We start from the raw sequence: 26,787 nt of genomic DNA, 5'->3' as shown, positions 1-26,787 counted from the left end.
TAAAATCCACGATCCTCCCCCGCCGGGACCACCCAAAGGAGCCCCCGCGCCTATCGACGCCGCGCAATATCGCAGAAGCGCGCGCGAGAGGTCTATCGGTGCGGGTAGGAAAAACCCGTGCGGGGGAAAAACAGCTTGGAAAGGTGTCTCGGGCGGACAGCCGTTTCCGAAGATAATCTCTCGCGGCCGTTGGGAAGAGACTATTGTACAGACACGAGAGGTCTCTCCTACGGCCTCTGCGGCGTATACACAACAGCGGAGGGAAGGAGGACGGGGAAACGTGGGTCGAGGGTGGATGGTGGTCCCTTCCCACCATCGCCAGCCAAGGGGTGAGTGGGGAGAGAGAGAAGCTTGCACAGAAGACGAGCCAGGCGGAGCGGCGGTTCGTGGAAACGTCAGCCTGTTTTTCGATGGCCCTGAGCTTTTGCATTCCGTGAAACTGGCCGCCCTAGCGACAGCCGAGGCCAGAGGTGGAGGGACGAAAAACCGAGGGGACGTCGTACGGCCCTGTACCCTTGAAGTCGAAGGTTGCCTCTAGCGGGGGACAACCTTCCTCCTCCCTTCCTGCCCGTCCCTCCCCCGCTCGACAAGCTCCAACGACGGACGCGTCAGCCTTTGTGCCCGACTTTATTTCATCGTCGCGCACCGGACATCGATTGGCCTCGACTCCCGCCTCGCGATGTAATAATAGCGCTGAAAGCCATTTCCCGAATATCGGGAGCAGCGAAGACGATGGTCCAGGGATGGGGGCACGTCGTTTCTTAGTTTTTTTTTTTCTGTCTTCGGAGGCTGGATGGAGGGTGGATTCTGAGGGTGTTTCGGGGTGGGGATAGCGCGAGTGGGATGTTGGGGGTGGAGGATGGAGTGGAGGGAAACTTCTGGCGAAGTGGGATGCAATTTTGAATTCTGTAGAAATGGGGAAACGTTTCCAACTCGAGAATTCTAATTTTATTCGAATTTCGTGTTGAGGTAGTATTGGAGTAGCCAAGGAGTATTTTTTTTTCTACAGAAATTTACTCCGGAGAAGTGAAATATCAGCACTTAAAGTTATTATATTGCTAGGGAAAGTATGGAGGAATTTTGACGGCTCGAGTTACAAGTTTTGCTATTTTTTCATCTCTCTGTATTCTACAAGGTTTCCCGTCGATAATAATAATTGCTATTTCCTTTTTTCCAGCTCGCGATGCACCCCTCGACATCCCCAAAGAAAGGCCAGAAATCGATTTCCAAGATGTACGAAACCTCGTTTCTCTGCTGTCTCGTACTCTGAACTCCTTCGCACGCAACGCCGGCATCTGTCTCGTCGCGCGATTTAAAAGAATTTATAGCGATTATCGCGTTTATCGCGCGCACGACCGTCACGAGCCTTAAACGAATTATGCAAAGCACGCCGATGGCTGCGAACTGTTTACGGCAGTTCGGGAGGGTCGTATGTTTGACACGGCTGTTCTAAATGATTCTGAATGAGGACGTTCGGCTGGGATTCTAGAGGCTTTTCACGGGCCCGAGCGAGGGGGACGGAAGCGACGGCGCGTTACATAAACGAGCAAACACGCAAATAGGTAAAGGTTAATTCGCGACCACGGTGAATATATATGAAGCTGCAGAAGTGTGTACACTTGTATAACGTTGCGATAATTGGTCGCCGCCGAGGAGAGGACTCAATGGAAGCGGGTACAGCGAGGAACAGGGAGGAGATTTCAATATCCATTGAATATTTTGGCTATACGTTAGACTTCTAATTCGGTGAACAAAGGTCGATAGAAGCGAGCAAGCTTTCAGCGCGAAAATAAAACGATGCATCACCTTGCCCTGAAAAATAACATTCACCGTATCCCACCGGATCATGGTAGGCACTGTTGGAAACAGTGCTGGAATAAAATAGAATTTTAATTGAGCTTCTTATTCGATTCTTTTTTTAATACATCTCGAGTTATTTCGCATTTTGGAATATACATTCTATGGAGGAAGCTCTGAGTACTTTTTTTCAACACGTTGGTGATTCGAATGCTATCAGCAGCAGCCCTGAGCTTGGAGCGTTAATAGCCTTTAATCCTTCTTTATGGGTTACACTTTACTACTTGCTTTCTCTGCGGCGAAGCTCGGAGTCGTTAAAAATCTGATTCGAAATAACCGCGGCTACGTGAACACCTATTTATTATCTATGCGACTGCACAGTTCGAAATTTCCTTCCGACGTGTGAATACCAAATAGGAGGCTCGCATTATCTTATCTGGCGCGCGTTATTTCCCCGGAGCCTCGAAACGCGTAGGAATTATCGCTCGCAAAGGACTCGCGGAATCGATGCGCGAGTTACCCGATGATCGATCGAAGGTTCTGTCGCTTTGTTTCCACATACTTGCGGGGAAAGGAGAATTATCGCCGATCCGTCATATTGGCCCAAGGACGGGCGTTACGTTTCAGCGTGCCGGTGGACGTTCCGCAAATTTCAATGTCTTTGGTCGAACGTCGAGCGAGACAGTTGCCGGGAGTTGCGATTACTCTCACTTAGCCGCGCTTAAACGATACGCCTCGGCAATTTTCCAGTCGTGTCGAAATTAGTCTATCTGGCGCTGGCAATCACCTGAATTTGTTTATTATAATTAAACGCCGATAAGGGGGGGCATTAACGTAAATTCCGTGCGCGCTCCGCTGGCCGCGCGATTATCGTAACTGAAATGTCATTGAAATAATCAGCAAGAGAACGTAACGTGCACACACGGAACGCCGGCGATTAGGATTGCAAATCGCCGCGCGAGATATACCTCCCACTTTTTTCCCAACCAGCTGTTTTTCTTTTCGTGGATGGTAACACGTGGCAGAAACGACCGCGAGAATCCTGGGTATTGAAAAATATTCTCGATGACGAGCACGATTGTTGCGCAATGCCGTCGTTACCGCACAATTTAGAAATGATATCACGTTCCTCCTAACACCAGTCGAGCTTCAATTATCGTTCGCGGAGCAACTATTGGAGGCCATTTTGTGCCTTGGCTAACGAGACACAGCTTTTCGAAGTCGGTGGCGGATTATTATGGGTCTTGCGACGAATCAATTCGATTGATAATGAAGGTGGGAGGTTCGTGGAGGTGGGAAATTCGGGATGGTGGAAGATTTTGGAAGGTAGAACGTTTAGGGAAGTGGAAACAATTTGGAAAGGTGAGAAACCTGGGAAGGTGGGAAGCTCTGGAAATTCAGAAACTCTGGAAGGTCGAAAATTCGGGATGGTAGAAAATTTGAAGAGGTGGGAAAATTGGGAAGGTGGGAAAATTAGGAAGGTGGGAAACTCTGTAAGGTGGAAAATTCGGGATGGCATTAAATTTGGAAGGGTGGGAAACTCTGGAAGTTGGGAAACTCTGGAAGGTGGATAATTTGAAAAGGTGGAAAACTCTGGAAGATGGAAAATTTGAGATGGTAGAAAAATTAGGAAAGTAGAAAATTTAGGAAAGTGAAAATTTTGAAAAGATGGGAAACTCTGGAAGGTGGATAATTTGAAAAGGTGGAAAACTCTGGAAGATGGAAAATTTGAGATGGTAGGAAAATTAGGAAAGTAGAAAATTTAGGAAAGTGGAAATTTTGAAAAGGTGGGAAACTCTGGAAGGTGGGAAATTCGGGATGGCATTAAATTTGGAAGGGTGGGAAACTCTGGAAGTTGGGAAACTCTGGAAGGTGGATAATTTGAAAAGGTGGAAAACTCTGGAAGATGGAAAATCCGAGATGGTAGAAAAATTAGGAAAGTAGAAAATTTAGGAAAGTGAAAATTTTGAAAAGATGGGAAACTCTGGAAGGTGGATAATTTGAAAAGGTGGAAAACTCTGGAAGATGGAAAATTTGAGATGGTAGGAAAATTAGGTAAGTAGAAAATTTAGGAAAGTGGAAATTTTGAAAAGGTGGGAAACTCTGGAAGGTGGAAAATTCGGGATGGCATTAAATTTGGAAGGGTGGGAAACTCTGGAAGTTGGGAAACTCTGGAAGGTGGATAATTTGAAAAGGTGGAAAACTCTGGAAGATGGAAAATCCGAGATGGTAGAAAAATTAGGAAAGTAGAAAATTTAGGAAAGTGAAAATTTTGAAAAGATGGGAAACTCTGGAAGGTGGATAATTTGAAAAGGTGGAAAACTCTGGAAGATGGAAAATTTGAGATGGTAGGAAAATTAGGAAAGTAGAAAATTTAGGAAAGTAGAAAATTTAGGAAAGTGGAAATTTTGAAAAGGTGGGAAACTCTGGAAGGTGGAAAATTCGGGATGGCATTAAATTTGGAAGGGTGGGAAACTCTGGAAGTGGGGAAACTCTGGAAGGTGGATAATTTGAAAAGGTGGAAAACTCTGGAAGATGGAAAATCCGAGATGGTAGAAAAATTAGGAAAGTAGAAAATTTAGGAAAGTGAAAATTTTGAAAAGATGGGAAACTCTGGAAGGTGGATAATTTGAAAAGGTGGAAAACTCTGGAAGATAGAAAATCCGAGATGGTAGAAAAATTAGGAAAGTAGAAAATTTAGGAAAGTGAAAATTTTGAAAAGATGGGAAACTCTGGAAGGTGGATAATTTGAAAAGGTGGAAAACTCTGGAAGATGGAAAATTTGAGATGGTAGGAAAATTAGGAAAGTAGAAAATTTAGGAAAGTGGAAATTTTGAAAAGGTGGGAAACTCTGGAAGGTGGAAAATTCGGGATGGCATTAAATTTGGAAGGGTGGGAAACTCTGGAAGTTGGGAAACTCTGGAAGGTGGATAATTTGAAAAGGTGGAAAACTCTGGAAGATGGAAATTTCGGGATGGTATAAAATTTGGGAAGGTATAAAATTTAGGAAAGTGGAAATTTTGAAAATGTGGGGAATTCGAGATGGTAGAAAAATTAGGAAAGTGGAAAAATTGAGAAGGTGGATAACTCCGGAAGGTGGAAAATTCGGAATGGTAGAAAATTTAGGAAAGTGGAAATTTTGGAAAGGTGGGAAACTCTGGAAAGTAGAAAATTCGGGAACGTGGTAGCTCTGGTGATTCGGGAAGCCCCAACGAAGTATACACTTTACTTACAATTAGAAATTTACTTTCAAGCCCACGAAAACCACCCACCTCCACACTAAGAAGAACAACCAATAATTGAAGCAAAAGTGCCCACATCGCGCGTTCCTCAACCACTCCCCACTTTATCACAGAGAGAGGACTTGAAAACTTATCGACGAGCTGATAAACTGCCCAAGAATGGCCGCAGTGAATCGTGAATCAGCTCGAGCAATTTCTTGCAAATTTCAGGGTGAATGGGTTCAGGAAACCGGAGAGGAAGCGATCGTTATCGTTGGAAAGGAACAGGTGTTTTGTTTCGAGATAGCATTGTGTGGAGCCTGATTGATACGCAGTTAGAGAGGCCCAAGAGTACGCATACAAATATATCCGCGGCGGCCAACAATGATAGCTCGACCAGCTGTGCGAGGGGACAAAGGACACCGACATTCAAAGCGATTTCTGGCTTTGTGTGCTATCTGTCTTGCTCTCCCCCGTTGCGAGAAAATATTGTGACGCAAACGCGATAACGACGCTTGCAAGGTCGGGGAGGCTTTTCCTATTCATCTAACTCCACGCAACCAGCGCACGTTTATGCTAAAACTTTTACGCTGCCAACTTAACGAGCCGCCTGGCTTTATTAGATACCGCCACCGCTCGCGACGATGACCCTCGATTTTTCCAACCTGCGCATCTTACGATTAAAAAACCATCGCTAGCTGGGCCGGTGATAAGGAACAAAGAGCGAGTTCGCTCGCCTTGCATGTGGCATACAGGAATGCGTTAATAGCACTTCTGTTGTAAATAGAATGGTAAAATTGAAGATAAAACGATTCATCGATGAATAAAAGATTCGGCGTGAATAATACTATCATTAACGAGATGAATTTTCATTTCACTTTACTAACGAATGGTAGAGTGATATACAAGTTTTTAATTCCATTTCGAACGCCGTGGATACTGCGTGTGGATTAATATTTTGTAGGAATACTGAGTCAACGATTATGCCCGATTACTTTCATTCTTAATATGTGATTCATCCACCGCACGGTGCCCACAATTATTTCGACAAGCGCGATCACACCGCGCAAGCAGATCTGCCCTAATTAGTATACCAGATAGAGTGTATTACGCGGCTGAAAATAATTAACGGGCCGTCTAATGGAATGAGATAACCCGCAGATTCATGCTCCGCTCGCTAGATAAGACAATCTCTAATGATTCTAAGCTGTGTAATCAGTGGGAACCTAATATTGCTGGTACACAAATATACACGAACCGAACGAGAATATTTCTATGAAGACTAATCCGTCGAGAGCAGGATTAATTCGATGTATTTCCCTTCGCTCCTGGATAATGATGACGTAAAAGCCATTTCGAATGATTAACATAACTCAAAGCGAGTCATCCAGCGTTACTGCATCTATCAACGTCCATGGAAATTACGTTAAACGCTTCGCGATTGGAATTGATCGATCCGCGGGACTGTTGTTCCCCGTAAAGGACAGCGCTCGTCGCGAGCGATTTTCTTTTCTGGCGTTATGTCGTGTTTAAGCGCTAATCGGTCGACTTCTCGGAGAAACACTGTCGACCGTGTAAACACGTCCGGAGCGAAGTCGCGAGTATTTAAATCGACGGTTCCGTTTCGAACGGAGAACAAAACAAGTCGTTAATTGCGAGGCTACGAGTCTGCTCCGCGTTACAATGAAGAAGCGACATCCCCTTGGGTAGAGAAGGAGATTTTTGTGGGAAAGAAATATCCATAGAAGATCGGAAAAGAATTTAAATATTAATACCCTTAAATTCATAAAATCTTTGCTCACAGATTTCCTCCTAAATCAACTGCTTCTTTTGCGCGCACTTTCTTTCCCCTGCAAGCTGATAATCTCCCCAAATACCGCGTCAGTTTTTATACATTTGTTTACCTCCCGATTGCCGGCGAAATTCCCCAGCCTTCCCGAGCCTTGGCTCGACGATCCACAAGGTTCTCAAGAAACTTATCGACATTCAGACAGAGAGAGGAAGACAGCGTAAACAGGCGTGTCGTTTTTAGAACGAACGCAACCGTTTCGAGAAGCCGTATCGCGCACAAAAGGAAACGCACACTATTCGACATCGCGCGCAACGAAGATAGCTACCGTTCGAAAAGGCAACAGAGACCGAAGCCTGAACTCCGAGTGGTTCCTTTGTAAACAGGACGCCCAGAGGGTACCCCCCCTAGGTAGAACCGAGATCGAATCTATCCAGTAAAAGGTTTGATCTTCGGCAATGCCAAGGTTACAGGCAGGTGAGGTCCCTGGTGCAATGCCATCGGTGCTGCATTCATTAAATTGTAATTATAAAGTCCAAGATCTGTTTATAGACTAGTGATTCATCAGTTCGCCCGATAGCGTTCTCGCAGCAGGAAGTAATGACTAATAGTCCCATCGAGGAGGTCTATCGGCTGGCCGAGGCATACGCCCATTTCACGCGATTGTTTAATTCTCCACATTCAATTACCGGAGCGCGCTCCCCGCGCCCCGGCGTTATTTCATCACCAAGCCGTCGTAGCCGCTGGCCGGCAGTGGAACGAGGCAGCATACCGCACAATGGAGGCCTTCCTGGCGAAACTGGCTCTCGAGATAAACACGCTCGACCACGAAGAAATGAGCTCTAACAACGGAACGACGGTTAGAATATACGTATAAGGGGCAACGCTGCGCGAAGGGACACAGTGGCGCGGTAGAAAGCTTCATTTGCCAGTTCTGTCACGATCCCGATCCTACACACCGGCACAAATATGAACAGCGAAGGCTGTTTACTGGCTGAGAGTATCGTCGGGGCCGATAAAAAGCTTCGGCGGAGAAAGTCGCGTGGAACGGGGTATGTAACGCTCGCGATCGAAGAATAATGCTTGCGAGCAACGCGAAACGCTTTGCAGAGGAGTTTCGTGGTTTTCGGATCGAAATGACTTCTGTGACTGACTTCTATAGTATTTTCGTTTCAGCAGAGGGAAGTTTTTATTAATTATTTCTGGTTTTAGTCGAGCAATATCCTCTGCTCCATTTAATATGCGCGATTGTGTTGAAGTTGCATGAAAGTTGGATACGACTATTTAAAATTCATGAAGGCTGTACGGACGCGTGTCCGTTTGGTGGATTTATTTGAGAACACACGTGCAACTTAACCTAGATTATAGATCTTTCGCCTCATCTGTTTGAGGTTATGTCAGATGACACGACGCATGGCTGGGCGGCCAATCAGATCGTCCGGCCGCGCACACATGCATGCACCAGCACGTGCGCGAAGGTGGATGAAATTCGAAGCAGTGTATTTTCAAATATTACATTGTAAAATTTATAAAAAAAAGTTAAAAACAAATTAAAACAGACTTCAAAATAATAAAAATGCACCGAAAAGTAAAAAATAGTTTTTTCCCTTATTTAATCTACGATTCTCATATTTTTTAAGTCCACGCCGGATTTACACAGTGCAAATGATGAGGCGCCGACTTAAAAAATATGAGATTCGTAGATTAAATAAGGGAAAATATTATTTTTCACTTTTTAGTGCATTTTTATTACTTTGGAGTCGGTTTTAATTTGTGTATAATACAAATAAAATAAAATAATAATAATTAGGTGACAGTAGTCTTTGTTATTAACCAGAACTGGCAAAATATTGGACAAATATTGATGCAGTGTAGGATTGGACTACCGGGGCATCGCCCTCTTTCGAATAAAAAAAAGATCATCAAAATCGGCCCATATGCTGAGGAGTTATGCGGAGACAGACATAAAAAAAAATGCAAACGGGTCGAATCTATAACCTCCTCCTTTTTTGAAGTCGGTTAAAAACTGTTTCGAACGTAACGCGAAGATTTGCAGACAAAATTAAAAAATAGGTAAAATACCTCGGTCCCATTTTGCAATTATCCCAGCGACTTTACTCGACTCTCAAACTCCCCACGTCACATTCGAACGAAATAACGACCTATTCACAAATTCCTATTCAAACGAGACGCTCGAAGGTAGATCGCGTGCGCGGGTGATCGACGTCGATGCCTATCGAAGGAATTCTTTCCAGCCGAACTCCGGAAGCGAGAGGCGTAAATATTTCTGCGTTTGAATTCCAACGACTCATATTCACGGTCAAACGTTTCAGCATAAAGGCGGATTGTCGAACCGTGACTGAGCTGCCCGCATCGGGCTCGGAAGGTCGCCCCGACGTAAAAAGGTGTATTAACCTTGACGTCTTTTCCTTCGCCACGCAAGCGACTTGACCAAGAACTTTCAAACTAATAAACGACAGCGGACTGTGGCCGTCGTGTGCGCGTGCATCGAAAGAAAAAGCCAGCTCCTCAGCACGCAGCTACGCTCGCGTATATAAATCTGTTAAATCAGCGACATTATAGTTACACGGGCAGGGATGGGTCGTTGACCAGCGCGCACTCTATGGTAGACACCGGCATTCGCGGCGGAACGGGCTTCAAAACAAAAGGGGGACACCGGGCGGCACGAACCCGCGAGGAAAGATACTATACCACCGTGAAAACACTTAACCCCGTAGGGCTGCCGTGCCGAAAAGGCGAGTCTGCGAACGGAGCAGCTCCTGATGCACGGATCTCGGTACGTTGCCGCGGTATGGAGCACCATATCGGATCAATAAAGCCGCTTAATAACACGGGGCGCGAGGAATAAAAACAAATAGGCTGGATCAAAGACCCACCCCTCCGGTAGTGTAACGATGCCAAGCGGAGAGAGTACGTACCGCGCCAGCGCCATCCTGACATGAGATAATCCAGGCCCCGTAGGTGTCGAGAGCAAGGTATCCAGATCTGGAAGGAACGCTTTGTCGCCGGCACTATATCCCACTGGACACATGCGCGTAAATTCCTCGTCCTCGAACACACGAGCTCGTCATAACTTCCACGGCCTGGCTTCAACGACGTAGCCGTCTCTTCCTAATTCTCGCCTCCTCTTTTCTCCCCGTTCACTTCGATTTTCTCGGGCGAACTCGTGGCGTCCTCGCGCCTACAGAACCTACCCAAAAGGGTTTCTCCCTTCTCTCCCCGTGGTCCTACGGCGTACAATAACCACTGTCACTACCGCATTTTCACTACCGGTGTCCGTGGCGGCTCCCCGCTAGAAGAGAGGGCCCTCGCGACAGTCGATCACGAGCGACGGTTTGAACAAATAATAATAAAAAAGCGACGATCGACGAGCGGGTTTTTTTTGGGGGGAGGGGGGGCTCGACGGAACCGGGGACGAACGTTACAGTGCGCGGATACGAGCGACAGAGGACCGCGATCGTTTCCACCCGGATAGCTCGACCTCGCTCTCCGCCAGCCGGCTGGATTAATCCTCCGCGTTCGGTTTCGCACGCGTGATTAAAGAACGACTAGAAGCGGCAAGGAGCTTTTAACGCCTGCCCCGGGACACTGTCTGTGGTCACTGGTCCACTTGCGATCGCGGCGCTGGCTCGACTGAGCCGAGCTACTGAGCGTCCGCCAGTCCCCACCCTAGCGGCCGCGGCCTCGTGTCCCGTCGCCGCTGCTCGGCCATCCTCGCGGCCACTTCGGAGCGACTCGTGCCTCCCCGCGACCTCGTGTTCGTGGCTAGAACGACAGTTCACCGACGGGTACCCCGAGGCTCCCCTCTACTCTACAGGAAACTCGCCTCCTGTTCGGGAATGCACATTTTCTGGCAGGCTGCTTCGAAATTATATGAACTATGCTGTCATACGGTAACACTGTACACAGGCATCCTCAAGGAACGCTAATGTTTAGTTACTGTCCACACATATGTCTGCCCATTTGGCACGGTACGAAAATATTAAACGACGAGTCTCCACCGTGAAGCCTTGCGGGCGAAGGCGGCTGAGTATGATCGTTGGGCTAGATTTACGAGCCTTTGGTAGAATGGAATTATTTAGGATGCTCGTGTGAGGCGCGCACCGGAATAGCATTGAAATCAGTAATGAAACGTGCGGATCGTTTGCGGATTCAGAATATACATACAGAGTACGGCGGACTCAGGTCGGTGGCAACGTGTGAAAGGTTCTTCAGTGGTTGGGTATCGGTGCTTTCATGTCACCGGAAACGGAGAACAAGCCTCCGTTCGTCGAATTACATGAAAAAGAGGTCACGAAAATGTTTTATGGGTGTTTAAGGTGGCCTGGGGTCGGTGTCAATGGGACCGTGACGTCGTGCCGGAATCACGCACGACGGTCGTGACATTGTGAATGCTGGGCTCTTGTAACTAACACAATGCGCGCCGGGCGCCAACACAGTTTTAAAAAAAAATAATTGTGAAACGTTTCGAGGCACAATTATCTTGTCACAGTTTTCTTGCCGCTGACAATGCGACCGATGGTCTACTCGACACGTGCGATATATAGAAAAGTGGGATGGTTTTAAAAAACGCCAATAGTAACTGCGAGGCGTTACAATATACATACGTGAATCGATCTGTTACGCTTCTCCTCCGTTTGGCCACACACCTTTGGACGATCGATCCCCGACGCGGTAATGATCGACAGGTGAGGCCCCAAGCTGGTCCCCGGGGCCTCTCCCCGAAATTGATTCTTTAATTCGCGCTAATAACAGGAAGGGGGCAGGTTTATTACGGTGCTGCCGCAGTGCCAGCAGGAATATTCCATTAACCGCGTTCCGTGGCTGCAGCAGAAGCCAGCGGTTTATGCAATCATATGCACGGATGCAAGTTTAAGGTTGCACGGATCACACGGCGATACGCGTGCTGAAACGTGTGTCCATAAATTAGTGCCGTGCCTGGAATACGTCGCTCGTCAGCGGGCACATCGCGGGGCAGGGCCCTGGCTACTCTTCCTTTTTCCAAACGAAACCAAGTCCAACGGCGCTAAACCGGCGAATTAAAAGAGAAAACAGACGGCCGCGAGGGAGGGGGAGGACCTCTCCTGCGTTGGGAACGAGCGGAACGTGTCAGGGCTTTTAGTAAGAAATTTTGAAACTGTCGATTTCGAGCCCAGAGAGGTCGCCCGTTAATAAGGACGGCCCCGGGGCGCAGGGTCCCCTTGACCCCCTTAAAAAAAAACGTCCCTGAGCCCCGTCCGCCCTGGAGCACGCGACGAGTGCCACATGTAAACTCTATTACGCTTTTCAGTCTTTCGTATTTTCCTGGTTTCACAGTCGCTGACATTTCCGCGGTGTCTGGTGGCGCGTGTTTCCCCCTGCTGGGGGTTGTCTGAGGAAGATTCAGGGTTAAAACCCTAATCGACGAGCGGGTATAGTGAGCTCGGTACCCGATGTAGGGGGCGCAAGCAAAATTGGTAGAAAGAGAAAATTAAAATCAATGAAAACTAATAAAAAGTAAAACTTTGAAAAAAAACGGTAAAATCAGGCGATGCATGTTTGAACTTAATATCAAACTCGAATTTTGTTTGGTTACTGTCTTTCTTATCAATATTAAATTCTTTACAAAACAGAAGAACTTTGTTGTTCACCAAATACCCCAAAAAATCACTCACTGTTAAAAATTATATTTTAAAAGAATTATTTATAATTATATATAAAGGGCGGTAAAACTGATTTCTGCTCACAGGGACGGAGGAGCTAGATCGGGCCCCGGGTGAACTAACCGGCGTTAAACTTCTCCAAAGTATACCTACTACGAAAAGTAATATGTCAAAGAAATGACCTTATTTCGCCATCCTTAATTGCCTCTGAAAATCTCCCGGGTTACCCAAGGTCCCCCCAGGATGCTCAAGCCACGAGCCCTGTTCAACGTGAACCGCCTCCGAGAATCACCGCGGCGGGTACGAGCTGCGCGAGCGTGTGACGGCGCTCGAGGAGATGGTAAGTGCTGGCAGCTGGTGATCCTGGTGTCAGAAGAAGCTCGGAAGAAAGAGACACACTCGGTGGCTCGTAAGTGGCGTCTGGTCTTTTCAAACCAGTTACACGCCCTTTGTCCGAGCGAAAGCAGCGCCGACGATTCTCGTATTAACACAGAGCGGAGGCACGTCCCCTCTTCTCTTCGTTAAACCGTCCTAGCCGCCTCTGGCCGGTCGCTTTTCGAAGGAAGTCGCGAGCCCAACGGCGAGGATCGCGCTCCCGGGACGACCGATCTTCCGTCGCTGTCCTTCGGGGGAAAAGGCACCTGATACAGGTCGCTTAACTTTCTCATGGCAACGGCGGCGCGAGCCTGTTGCTCCGGCTGAATTAATTCGCGGTTACGTCAGTGCGCAACGGTGATCGTTCCTCTACCGCTTCCAAATACGTTTATTCGGCTGGTTTCTATCGGTTCGATTCTATAAATCCTTGCGCAACGCGTGTCTGGAATGCCTCCGGTGTCAGGCGCTCGGCTGCCGAGCGCGAAACGCGGGGGGAGTTCCATGGGGGGGATCGGAACACGAAGCCGTAACTCGCTTCCGAGGAAACGTAGCTCCATGGGCCGATACAGTGGCGGTTCAAAGAAAGCGTTGCGGACGGAAATAAAGCAGGTTTTGTTGGGAATAATTGTATCCCGAAATTTCTGTAAACTGGAATTTAAGTATTTAAGTAATTGAGGAGTTGAAATAGTAAACGATATAAATGTCGAAGAAATCAATATTATTCTCTTACTGGAAAAAATTGTAAATTCTGCTGGATTAATATATTTCAGTTTCTAGAGCTGTCGGAAGATAGAGTTTTGATCACGAATACCAGTGTCGCTGCGATTGAAAGGAAAATATTGAAAATTTTCACTTCTTGCACTTACATCATTTGCCATTTCAACTCTTCAATTACCTAAGTAGTATTTAAGTACATTGATGTATTAGATATGAGTTTCACAATGAATTTCCGAGAAGTACTGGCTTTGTATAATCCTTCCATTTTGGATATCAGCACAGACATTGTTTCAGTGAGAACACGGTGTGATGGACGTTAAAGGATATTCTAGAACTAGAGAATTCCCTCGTCTAAACAGTGGTGTTTCGGTATTATTCCAACTAACGGAGGTTCCGCTCGCTATGCGAGGACGCGCGATTCGATATGAAATAACACGAGTCGCGGCCGCGAGCGTAATCTGGACACGAAGGGGGCGCGCGAATTAAACGTGCATGCCAGGAATAACGTAGTCTGTCGTGAAATGCAGCGACTGCGGCCGGGGGCATTATCCTGTTGAAGGGACGAGGCGTTTTGAGAAACCACGCGGAGGGGATTTCGGTTTCTAGATGGAATGGGCTTTCGCTTGAACGGTCCAGGTGTTTCTGTGTCCGTCGTGGAAACTGGTGCGTATTTTGTATTCTTCTGTACGGTGCGATCGACACATAGGTGGCGCCCGGTTCGTTTGGGTATATGTAGAGTTCGGGAAAGAGTAACTTAGGAGAGTCAGCGTTGGGGGAATTGGTAACGCGCCCGACTAGTACGCCGAGGACCCCACGCATCTTAGGTTCGAGTCCCATTATCCCGAGATTGTTTTTTTCAATTACACTTCTTTCCCCAATCCATATACTACTCTAATTTCCATATTCTATCACTTCCGCGATACCAGGGCCAGAAATCTTTGATTGCTAAATAAAATCAAGATGATAAAGGAAGAACTGATAATAATTGCAATAAAATAAAAATAAAAATCCAGTTAATATAATAAAATTCCCCCCGTGATCTTCTTCGAAAGGGGCACGAAAAGCTATCCCTTTCACGAAACAACCACCAAAGTCACCCGCGAAAGTCGGGCCTGAAAGATATCTAGGGGCACACGGAAGATTAGCCACGCCGAACACTCCGAGAGCTCTCCACCCTCGAAAATTTATCACGAAAACAGCGTAGAAAGTTTTGGACGGGCGCGGGCAAGAATAAAGCGGCCCGAAGGAACGGAGGGAAGGGGGTTCATTGTTCATCCCTGTCGTGACACTCACGGCGGTCCACGGTCGCGAGCAGCGGAGTCGTCTGGCGATGCATTGAAAAGGGGACTCGTTCGTGTCGCTCCGGGCAGTAACAATGCATAATAATGCTCAGAGCGAGCCGCATGAATTCTGGTTCTGGCAACGCTCGCAAATAAGCCGCTGGAAGGAGCGAAAATCAGTGGCCCGGCCCCTGCAGGGAATACGTGAAATGGAAAACGGAGAAAGTTCGGTCGGGAGAGTGGCTGTAAATTTTTGCCAAAAGAGAGCTCCTCGTTCCCTCCAATCAGGCAAACGTTGCAGCGAGGGAACGAGGCGAGGCAAGGCGGGGTGAGGAAAAATAATAGCGAATCTGCTCGAGAGGCTATAAGGTTCGCGCCGCAGTTTCGCGAGAGACATAGCATCGCTCGATTCAACGCGAGTTTACCAGCGATAATGCCAGCGGCACGGCACCGAAATCATTTCGCAAGCCCCGCCGCGACTCTGCCAATTGCGTTTGACCGTTCCTCGCCAATACCACGGTACAATTTCGAACGGAGCTGGAAGTTGAACCCGTGGCCAACCCCCAACGCTCCGCTCTGTTTGCTCGCGTCCGCAGGCAGCGTTCGCAGGGGGGAGAAATTCGTGCGTGCAACGGGGCCGAGGGTAGATTTTCACAGTGCACGTTATCAGCGCTTATTCGCGCGTGCGATATTTAATCAATGCTCGATAGCAGAATGTTATTCACGGAACCACCCTGTTTTACCCGAATTTCCATCTACCCCAACTCCCTTTAAGAAAGCTAATAAAGAGAGGCGTAGGAAAACGGGGAATAGGAAGGGATCTCTTGCGTCCAGCCCAGTGGCAAACCTTTCCTCCGTGTTCACCGAGAAGAGGCGATATTAAAAAAGTTTCCCTCGAGCACCTTGTGTTTCCTCGATTTTTCAGAGGTATATACAGACAGCTCCGCGTCCCCCCAGCTTGCGTACTCGATCCAAGTTTAAAGATCGGATGCTAGAATGTTAACACGCGCTTGGATATCGAATCGTAAGAAACAGGTATTCGATATCCTTCTATCTAAACTCCAGGTGGTTCGAGAATGCAAAAACTGGTCGCAGAGTCCCTTTGCCCCCTGGATCCTAAGGGACTCGGCCTCGAAATCCAGGCTGCTTATGACGCGCAGCGGAGAGGAGAGCAGACGGAAGGGGGCAGGTGACGGAGAGGGAACGTCGGGCCCATCGACGAATGCGCGCCGGGTGTCGTTCGACGGCCAGCGCCTGAGTTTCGGGCGTTGTTCCAGTTCGGGGCGCTAATATCGCGTAGAAAGTGCCGGGGAGGGTTCTTGCACCCGTGGAGAACGGAGGTGGAGGAATCGGGTTGCGCTCGCCGAGATGGTGACTGTGGGGGGCCGGAGGAGAGAGCGTGGCCGAAGGGAGAAAGAGATGGTGAGACATGGGAGGTGGTGGATGGGGGCAGGGGTTTACGTGGATGGTGATTGTGTTAGAGCGAGCGAGGCAGAGCGGAATGGAGGGTTCAGACGAGGTCAGGTCACGGGACGAGCTGCTGCTGTTCGGTCGATAGAACGAAGCTACCACCTATGGCCACGCGGTAACACCGCGCACACCGTGCCACCCTGCCGTGCCTGATAAACACGTATACACGCGTATCAAACCGCTCGCGGGAGCTAGCAAAGCGGACTTAATCGACGCCACCACCTGGGCCCAGCGGCGCGGGGTCATTTCGAGCGGGACGCCGGCGTGAATCAGCTCCGGTGACTTTTCGACCCGTCCTGATGCTTCGCAGACGGGGATGATGATCGTGGGTCGATGAGGGGATCGGGGGACGTCTGTGGTTGGTTCTGGGAACTTGGTACTATTCGGTGAACGTTGCCAGGAACGTCCAAGAGTAAATGAAAAGTCCTTGTAAAAAAATTTGTCGGAAAATGTTCTACAGAAATTGTTTTTTTCGCACTTACAAGGAGAGTATCCCAGGTGTCCACCTCCGGTTGCTTTGAATTTTGGATATGTTTTAGAGGACCGAAAAATAAGATATACGTGTTTTTTTTTATAACGGCCAGTTTTCATATTTAGGGGATGAAATCACCTCTCAAAATTATAAGATTTTCAGGTGTTCGTCTCCGATTGCTTTGGCTTTTGGATATGTCGTAGAAGACGAAAAAATAAGAAACAGGTGTTTTTTTATTTTGGCCTGTTTGCATGTTCAGGGGGTGAAAGCACCCCTCAAATTTCATAAGAATAGGCGGTGCCATCCTCCGATTGCTTTGGATTTTAGCCAAAGCAATCGGAGACGAACACCTGAAAATTGTATAACTTTAAAGGGTGGTTTCACCCCCTAAAAAGGGACGCCTTAAAAAAACACGTATACCTTATTTTTCGGTCCTCTGAAACATATCCAAAATTCAAAGCAATTATTACTGTTTTATCCACGACTCGAAGTCCTAAAGGGCCTCTGCCACTTAGTGTCAGATCTGATGACTTAATCTCTCTAATCTTATTACCTAAAAATTTGATTACACTTTCCGACGCTTGGGAGTCTAACGTGACTGCATTCGCCCCCATAACATTAGGTTTATTATTAAAACCCTCGCAGCCAACCCCAAGCAAGTCGCTATAACCCCAGCGCAATACCACTCGAATACTCTTGGAATTAGAAGAGAATGCCCCTCCACTCGATGATAATTACAGCCCGCGGTTGCTTGACTGTAAAGGCTAGCACGTGACTCGAAATGGGTCGAGCGACGAAAAGGAGAGTTCCGAGGCTGTTTAGGCATGGGCGACGTGGCGAAATTGTCCAGGACGGACGTCGAGCCGCACGCGTGGCCGTTCCTCGCCGCTTCCTCGTGGAAGAGACCTCGATAAGGTCGCTATTAAGGATTCAGGAACGCCGCGAAGCCGCAGCATCGCGGTAACACGCGAGGCGGTCGGGCGGAGCGAGTTGGAGCCGCTCCAAGAAGAGCCAGTGCCAGGGAAGGGAAAAGGAAACCTCGAGCGCCGCGATAGGAGCGGATGGATGTTCGGCGTGACATTGTAAATAAACGATCGATGGACCCGGCGCGTCGGTTTTTATCGGCACGCGTGCCCTCGCGAGACACCCTGCCCGGCGAACGGGTTCTCGGAGCGGGGTCCTGGACCGTCGAAACGGGCGTATCTGCCGCGGTGATTGATCGTGGAAATGACTTTTACGATAAAACGGAGTCAAAGTCAAGACGGAGATCTGACACGGACCTCGCTCAACTCGGTCAAGGCAGAAGACCGTTAGAGCTCATAGGACACGCTCCACACGCAACACACTGTGCACGTGTGCCTGTGTCGCGGACTTTCAGCGTGCGCGAGCTTCGACGATCAATGGATCCTCGTTATGATCCACTTCTGACACGCTCTTGCGCGATCGCAGCCGCCGTTCTCCCAGGTACCGCGGATGAAGGGAGGCGCGAGCCAACTCCGCCGAGCAACGATAGCTATCGCTATCTTTTTATTAACACCCTCCGAGGAGAGGCATTGCTCGTAACGCGGGCTCCGTGAAATTGGGTTAAAACGAAAGTTCAAGTCGCCTCTACGTCAGCGGCTGTTCACGGAGGCGCGTCGGGGGCGCTGTTTCAATCGGCGCGTCCCGACGCGTGGACCCGGGGCCGGCTCGTCGTCGGGTAATAAATTTCCCAGCGTCCTTTAACAGCAGCCGTGCATCGCGGACATCCTCGCGAGCAATAACTCGCGAAACGGCCGGCAGAAATCTCTCTCTTGCTCGGCCGAGCGTTTAATCCATTAGCGACCAATGACACTGCCTCCTCCGATAGCAGGGGGAGGGAGGAGAGCGCGTTTCGTCCGCAATAAAAATGGGGTCAAACCCCTCTTGTGGGCCAAGGTGTCGTGCGTGCTAGGCGATCTCCGTTTTCAGCGGCAATCGCGCGCCACCGCTCCGTATGCGGTAATTATTAATCGCGCTACGATGCCGCGGACGTTCTTCCTAGCGATGCTAATCCGCCCAGCTTCGGTCTCTTTCACACGATTCCTCCGTGTCTGGCAGCCTTCTGCCCCGTGCGTTCGCAATTTCGCCGAAGGCCGCCGAGACAAACGACGCGCCGCGCGGCATCGTTATCTTCCCACGCGCTTCCCCTCTCGCGATTATCGAGCGAAGATGGACTCGGGCTCGAGCCAGCCAGCCTCCGCTTCGGGCTCGCCGATTTTCCCTCGGCCGTATGCTAAAATCCCCCGGCCTGGCCGCGCTGTCTGAGGGGTGGAGCCCCTCGAACAGAGATATTCCATCGCGATGTCTGTCAAGAGCGCTGCCGCGGATGAAATACGAGGGACCCCGGTGGACGGATTTGTCGCTCATCGGCGAGCCGCGCGGTTAACAAATCCACCGCGGGCAGAGATGGAGAACCAAGGGAACTGTTTGCGTAGCTGTGGGATCGTTATTTTTTTTTTTTTTTTTTTTTTGAAACATCGCTGGCGGCTGGTGTCTCGTGGCGAAGTCGGTTTGCAGTAAATGAGACTTAGTGAAGGGATCTGGAATTGAGGGAACACAGTGGGAAACAGGCGCATGCCACGTATGCGTAAATTTTAGTTTCTTTGCATTTAATTCGTTCAGTGTAACTCCACCATCTCCTAACAGAATAGCATGCACGTTTTCCCGAGCAGAATCATATTAATTTGTTTTTCACGCTGAGAAAAACAAATCCCGCGTGGAAAAGGGGCCACTTGGATCATTGGAATACGTGAATTTAATAAAATTAATTTTGCAGCTATAGTTTGATAATAGTTGTCACTTATCGTCTAATCCAAGTATTCCAAGTAACGGTAGGCACTTGAAATAATTACCATTTTCTTACCGCTTTTGCTATGAAAATAATTTTTCAAATAAGAGTTGCTATTTATCATCTAATTTAAGCACAGTTTAAAATAATTACCATTTTCTTACCGCGTTTCCTATGAAAATAATTTTTCAGCCAAAATTTCATAATAGTTGTCACTTACCATCTAATTCAATTACCCCTGAAAATAATTACAATTTCGTACCGTATTTCCTATGAAAACAATTTTTCCTTCAACTCCTTGCTTTCCTCTAAAATCATAAAACGATGGTGTGTTCGTTTTTTCCACTGGGTCCCTCAATTGCAAGTTGGAACTGAACCCAGGTCGCCTTTTACGCGAACCTTAACAATTTTCTGTGCATTCGTTAGTAATAATAATAAAAGAAAACTCCGTTTAACTGTCGCGTTAACTACATCACCACCATCTCGCGTGGAGGGAAAGAGATTCGCCCTTATTCGCGGCGATAAAACACCTTAGCAAGGTCTCCCACTCGGCCTAATTTACGCGAAAGGTATCTCTCGTTCACGGACGCTCTGCCGCTGTCTACGGATTGAAATTTTAACCATTCCAATCCTGTCTGCCAGTCGTAAACCGCGTGCAACCCGTCGTTACACTTTCGAGCGATCCGCGGCGCACGGAGCCGAAACGCGGGCTGAGATATTCGCAGCCTCGCGTCAAGACGCGCCCGCCGCAAAGTCAAAAGTGGCAGTTTCCCTCGAGGATTTCCCTCGATCGCCTCGCCGGCGGCCTTCACCTCCACACTTTCGTCGGTTTCGCCCATTGATCGCCGCGCGAGCGGGCAAAGTTCTTGACCCTCGATCGCCGCGCGTTAAACCAGTTTTCTGGTTCCGAGGCGTTTTATTAAAATGATCTACATAGCGCGGGATTACGCGTGCCGTTGAATAATCTCACGCTGCCGGGTAGAAGGGGCTTCGCGAGAGGAGGGAGGGAAACGTCATCTGCTACAGTATGTTAAATACTGTAACTCAGTCAGTAGTTCAGGGCCTTTTTTTTCCTTCGAACATTGTAAGTGGCATTAAAAGCACAGCACTCGTGCATACTCTGTTCGCAATGATCCGAAGCGTTTATGTTTTTCACTCCGGGAAATGATTGGGAGGCGATTATTCATTTAATAGACTAAGATGGAAGCCTGACAGATATTCATATTTTTTAAGGGAGGTTTTCCTTCTTTTTAGAAATTTATAGAGAACAAACGATTGGGTGGATTCTTCTCAAATTTTATATACGCGTTCATTGGCCTTTGGACAGTACACAGGAATTTTCCAAATCTCCACGAATCACTGTACAAATTTTCAAACTATTTATCTATAAACTATGGGGTTGGCCCGTTTATTTATGAATACAATAAGAATGGCTACCGCTGGCTTACGACTCGATAAATGTCACAGAATCTCAAGAAATAAAATAGTTAAAAAGGGAACAATTTTTGAGCATCGACCTTATTTATTTTTCCTAAATTCTTGAAAATACCTAGCCGTGCTTTTTGAACTTCCGAAAGAGACGTTCCCCTTTGAGATCTTTGTCTCGTAACGGGCCGAAGGTTCCTCGATGCCGCGCCGCGTTCGAAATTTCTTACTGCCAGAGGTTGGTAAATAAACGGAGGCGAGTAGAAATTGAAGGAGCAAGAGTGCGTGTGCAGGCTGCACGCGAAGGTTCCTCGATTAATTTCCTTTTTTTTTTTCTTTTTTGTTACTCCTCCCCCCGAGTTCTGTTTAGCCGTGACGCAGCCTTCGGTAGCACCGAACCTTGGGACACTTTCATGCCTACGATCAATTCCATTGATTATCGACACTCGAGGTTAAGGTTAGCCTGTCGTTTGAACGAGATTGCACCGCGGAAAGAGCTTGCGCCCGGTGTATGCGCGTACCCCTCCCACCGTGCTCATCGATTTTCTGCTCGATACAAGCCGATCGCGTGATATCGCGGCTAAGGGGACCGATTTAAACTTCCAAACAATCCCGAACGGGAAGCTAATTTCCAGATGGGGGAAATGGGAAATTCAAGCTGCCGGGGGTCAACGAACCCTTTCTGCAACGAAGTTCGTTTTCAGTGCAGCACAAGTGAAAGTTGAAAATAGAGGATTTTTTTTTGGTGCAACGGGTGACAGAAAACGAAGATTAATTGAAGCCTGATGGGACCGTGGAAGTCGATTACAGAGGTTTTTGAAGCGAAACTTCCTTACGTCTTGTTATTTTTATTTACCATAGTTGTACCAGTATTTCAAAAATAATGCAATTAATAAAAATATGAATTTCGAGCATATTAGATAATACTAACATTGACAGATTGTCTCGTCGCATCGACAATAAATCGTAAAATAATTTTCCGTTTCGCCTGAGAAAATCGATATTCTAATGCTATTGAGTTTGAAGTTGCATATCTCTTAGAAAATTGCAGATTAAAGTATGATTTTAACGGGAAAACATGCTCTGACATTTGATAAATGAAGTAGGGGAGGCCGGGGCTAAAAGTTCCGATTTCGATAAAACATAAAAAATGACTGGAAAATAATGTAGTTATTCTCTTCACTATTGACTAATTTCTTGTTAAATTTATTATATCTTCTGATTTTAAGCTTGTGTTTAATATATTGTAATAGGTTTCCCATAGAAAGTAATTTATTTGTGGCTGATCGAAGCGGAACTTCTTACCCCTATATGGGGCAAGTTGTTATCGCATTGGGGAAAGTTGTTACTATGATATAAGAGTTGCCTTCTAATGAAATATTTCATTTTCTAATGAAATAAAGCAGAATTTTATTAATAATGGTTATTTATGAAGGTTCGGACCAACAAAAATGTATTATCTTTAAAAGAAAACCAAAAGCGACAGTTTTTATTTATCTTTGCGCATAACTTCGATCGAAGTCGTGTCCCTTTCCGCCTTTCATTCATATGTTCGCATCTTAAAGCACAGCGGAAACAATTTATACATTTGCGGCAGGTCTGTGAAGATAGCACCCCCAAATTCGAATTTTTGGAAAAACTCAACGGCATTCGTTTGTCCATCGTTTGCCCACGTTTGCCCATAAAAAATTTTTTTTTGCCCACCCTCCAAAAAAAAGTTATGAACAAAATAAAAAATTTGTCTTCATCACCCATCATGAATGCAATTTCAATTTTATAATAGAAGGATACGAATGTACCCGACCTGGCCACGTTTGCTCATTCTCAGATTTCATTTGCCCACCCTCCAGAATTTAAATGAATAATAAAAACCACGAAAAAATGGGTATAGATGAAGCGATCGCGTTAAAGTTCGATTTTTCTGGAAAATATTATCAAAATTGTTCTTTCAACAATGCAGTCCGTTAGTTTAGATGTAGAAGAGATTTGCCCATGCATTAATTTCGTATGCCCACCCTTCAGAATCGAATTATTAATGAAGATAGCCAAGAAGTGCGGTACCCGTTGAAACGATCGCGTTAAAGTTCGATTTTTCTGGAAAATATTATCAAAATCGTTCTTTCAACGATGCAGTCCGTTAGTTTAGACGTAGAAGAGATTTGCCCATGCATTAATTTCGTATGCCCACCCTTCAGAATCGAATTATTAATGAAGATAGCCAAGAAGTGCGGTACCCGTTGAAACGATCGCGTTAAAGTTCGATTATTCTCGAAAATATTATCAAAATCGTTCTTTCAACGGTCCAGTTCGTTAGTTTAGATGTAGAAGAGATTTGCCCATCCATTAATTTCGTATGCCCACCCTTCAGAATCGAATTATTAATGAAGATAGCCAAGAAGTGCGGTACCCGTTAAAGCGATCGCGTTAAAGTTCGATTTTTCTGGAAAATATTATCGAAATCGTTCTTTCAACGATGCAGTCCGTTAGTTTAGATGTAGAAGAGATTTGCCCATGCATTAATTTCGTATGCCCACCCTCCAGAATCGAATTATTAATAAAGATAGCCAAGAAGTGCGGTACCCGTTAAACCGAATACATTTCCGTTCGTTTTTTTTCCGAATGAATTATCAAAATGGATTGTTCTTACCGTAAAGGTTAAAGGTGTTTGGTGACATGTTATCCACTTCAATTTGTATCGTTCATCGAATACTTCACACTTTTCACACATCTGCAGGATGTGCAGAATAATACCAGAGTGGTTTTCTAGTCATTTTTCACTAATTACCGCAATGATATCGCACAACGGAAAATAATATAATGTCACAGTTACTTCACAAACCGTAAATGAACGCACGATCTCGCAAGAGTTGCGCCCGAACTCTGTAGACCGACTGACTTTCGTGCGTCGTTGGAAACAATTCGAGAGTGTCGCAGACATCTGTTTACGTTTCGGCACGTTCGATGACGACACGCAGCGCTGCTACCCTAACTAAAGGGGCGCAGCGCCGAGTGCCACTGCCGAAACGTAAACAGATGTCTGGCGATACTCTCGAATTATTTCCAACGACGCACTTCTTGGCTATCTTTGTTAATAATTCGATTCTGGAGGGTGGACATACGAAATTAATGCATGGGCAAATCTCTTCTACATCTAAACTAACGGACTGCATCGTTGAAAGAACGATTTTGATAATATTTTCCAGAAAAATCGAACTTTAACGCGATCGCTTCAACGGGCACCGCACTTCTTGGCTATCTTTATTAATAATTCGATTCTGGAGGGTGGGCATACGAAATTAATGCATGGGCAAATCTCTTCTATATCTAAACTAACGGACTGCATCGTTGAAAGAACGATTTTGATATTATTTTCCAGAAAAATCGAACTTTAACGCGATCGCTTCAACGGGCACCGCACTTCTTGGCTATCTTTATTAATAATTCGATTCTGGAGGGTGGGCATACGAAATTAATGCATGGGCAAATCTCTTCTACATCTAAACTAACGGACTGCATCGTTGAAAGAACGATTTTGATAATATTTTCTAGAAAAATCGAACTCTAACGCGATCGCTTCACCTGTACCCTTCTTTTCGAGGTTTTTATTTTTTATTTAAATTCTGAAGGGTGGGCAAACGTGGCCAGGTCGGGTATATTCGTATCCTTCTTTTAAAAAATTGAAATGCATTCATCGTGGGTGATGAAGACAAATTTTTTATTTTGTTCATAACTTTTTTTGGAGGGTGGGCAAAAAAAATTTTTTATGGGCAAACGTGGGCAAACGAAGGACAATCATTTCCCACCGACAAATCATTAAAATGTTTTCATGGGGGTGCTGATGAAAATTTATTTTTGCCATAATTTTCTTTTGAAGGGTGGGCAAACGAAATTTTTTTATGGGCAAACATGGGCATACGATGAACAAACGAATGCCGTTGAGTTTTTTTAAAAAATCGAATTTGGGGGTGCTATCTTCACAGACCTATTTGCGGCGGGGCAAGTTTTTACGGTACCAACGTGCCCCAAGTCACGGTAACAACTAGCCCCTACCGACACATGTAGCAATTTCAAAGATTATTCTGCTTATACATGTATTCAAACGATAAACACTATTACACCATGTTCTTAAATGTCATTTGATCCATAAGAACGATTCAATCTATAATATCTACGTTAAATAATTGAAATAGACCAAAAAGTAATGATAGAAAAATTTTTACTTATCTGGTACGCGACTAATAGGCCCTTGCTTACAACCACACAATTCGCTGTCGCGGACGCTATTAAAGTGGGGGACAGAGTGGCGTGATCAGCTCACACGGAAAAAATAATTTAATGTACAACGCTCTTTTTATTTTGAAGATAGAGCCGTCGGAACAACTTACCCCCGGAACTTTTAGCCCCGGTCTCCCCTACAGTGCATAGATTTTTAAAATAAAAAAAAATTACGCTTGGTCATGATTTCGAACAAACTCGCCACTGTGCGACGCTGCATTTGTTAGATATTTAGTTAAATTACAATCAAATATATTAATTTCATACTTTAGTTATCACAGGCCAATTGTCTCTTTTCTGGAATCTATGGAAAGTTCCCAATAATAAAGCAAAATATTCAATAAATTATTTATAGCCATTGAGAATTACCTCGCAAACCCAACATATTTCTTACCCGGTGTAGATTTTGCGTAAGTAAGTTTCACTTCTGTAGTGTGCAGTGTAAAGATGCGCGGCCTTTTTTTGTTGCGAAGCGTTGCTTATAGGAATGGATTTAAGTCGGATCTAATTAGAAGTGATATTCTGTCCTAATATCCTGAACTGCTAGTGACAGAAATGAAGGATTATAAATCCTTAATCACTCCAGACGAGCACACCACTTCGAGACGCCCAGTTCCAGGAAGTCGGAGGGACCTAAGCGCTCACCGCAGCAGACAGCCTTTTCCTCGAAACATAACGAAACGAAATCGAGGCGTAACTTTCTACGATTATTCATGCCAACTGATTCATCGTCGCTGAGGAAACGGTGGAGCAGCGTGCCCCCCGAACCGTTCACCCACCACAAGAAGCTGGTGGGACCAAGCAGTGCTTTATCTAATACAAGGATTCTACAACGCCTGAGTGGAATTTAATTAAACAGATTGCTCGTAGAAAAATCAGCCAGGCTTCGTCAAACTAAAATGCTTCCAGTCTCATCGCCACCTGGCTCCAGCTTCGGAGGAGGTTCCCCGCGTTTCCCTCGAAACCGTTGAAAGATCCCGATGCAAGAAGCAAGCACGAGACCCAAAACGCGACGAGCCTCGAATAAACCAGGCGTCCGCACGTGCGTCTCGCGTAGCTCGTATTCCATGATACTCAGGGGGCCCACCTACTCTCTGTGGTAGCATTGAAAGTTTCGATCGACGCCGCCTCCGCAGAGAACGGATGCCTCTTCTTCGTCGTAAGGTCGGCGGTTTTTTTCTTTTTTTTAATTCGCCTCGGTGGCGTTTATCCGCTGGACGGATCGGTATGCCCGCCGCGAAATGATCGCCGATCGAGCAGGAAACACCGGAGGTCACGCGTTGGGGTTAGGCCTCCTCCTTCCTCCGGTGGGCTTGGCTCTCGACATAGAATGGAGGCAGTGAGAGGTGGCGCGCACAGGACGTCCTCGAGTTCTCGTTTTACGCGTCCTAGACGACCTCACCGTCGAAAATAACCATTTCGATGGTCGCTCCTCGGCCGTTCCCCGCTTCGACGCCTTCCGCCTTCCTTCCTCCCCGGGGCCATTGTGTGCCG

General features: G+C 46.6%; 1 protein-coding gene across 6 annotated transcripts in view; it reads right to left on the bottom strand.

Annotated features, from left to right (window-relative positions):
• The window catches only part of Rdx (BTB/POZ and MATH domain-containing protein rdx), a 108,945-nt gene that overhangs the window by 25,982 nt on the left and 56,176 nt on the right, over window positions 1-26,787 (bottom strand). The window contains exon 1 of one of the 6 annotated variants that reach the window (XM_076821520.1): window positions 9,747-10,055. The exons of the other annotated variants lie outside the window; for them this stretch is intronic. Within the exon in view, the coding sequence (XP_076677635.1) occupies window positions 9,747-9,859 (113 nt within the window). The 5' untranslated portion in view covers window positions 9,860-10,055. Of the gene's footprint in view, window positions 1-9,746; window positions 10,056-26,787 lie in introns of those variants that run through there. 6 annotated transcript variants of the gene reach the window in all.

This window comes from Andrena cerasifolii, chromosome 10 (assembly GCF_050908995.1).
Source record: "Andrena cerasifolii isolate SP2316 chromosome 10, iyAndCera1_principal, whole genome shotgun sequence".
In the NCBI taxonomy this organism is placed as follows: domain Eukaryota; kingdom Metazoa; phylum Arthropoda; class Insecta; order Hymenoptera; family Andrenidae; genus Andrena; species Andrena cerasifolii.
The sequence above is the reverse complement of the archived record's forward strand: the minus strand, read 5'-3'. Positions and strand labels throughout refer to the sequence as shown.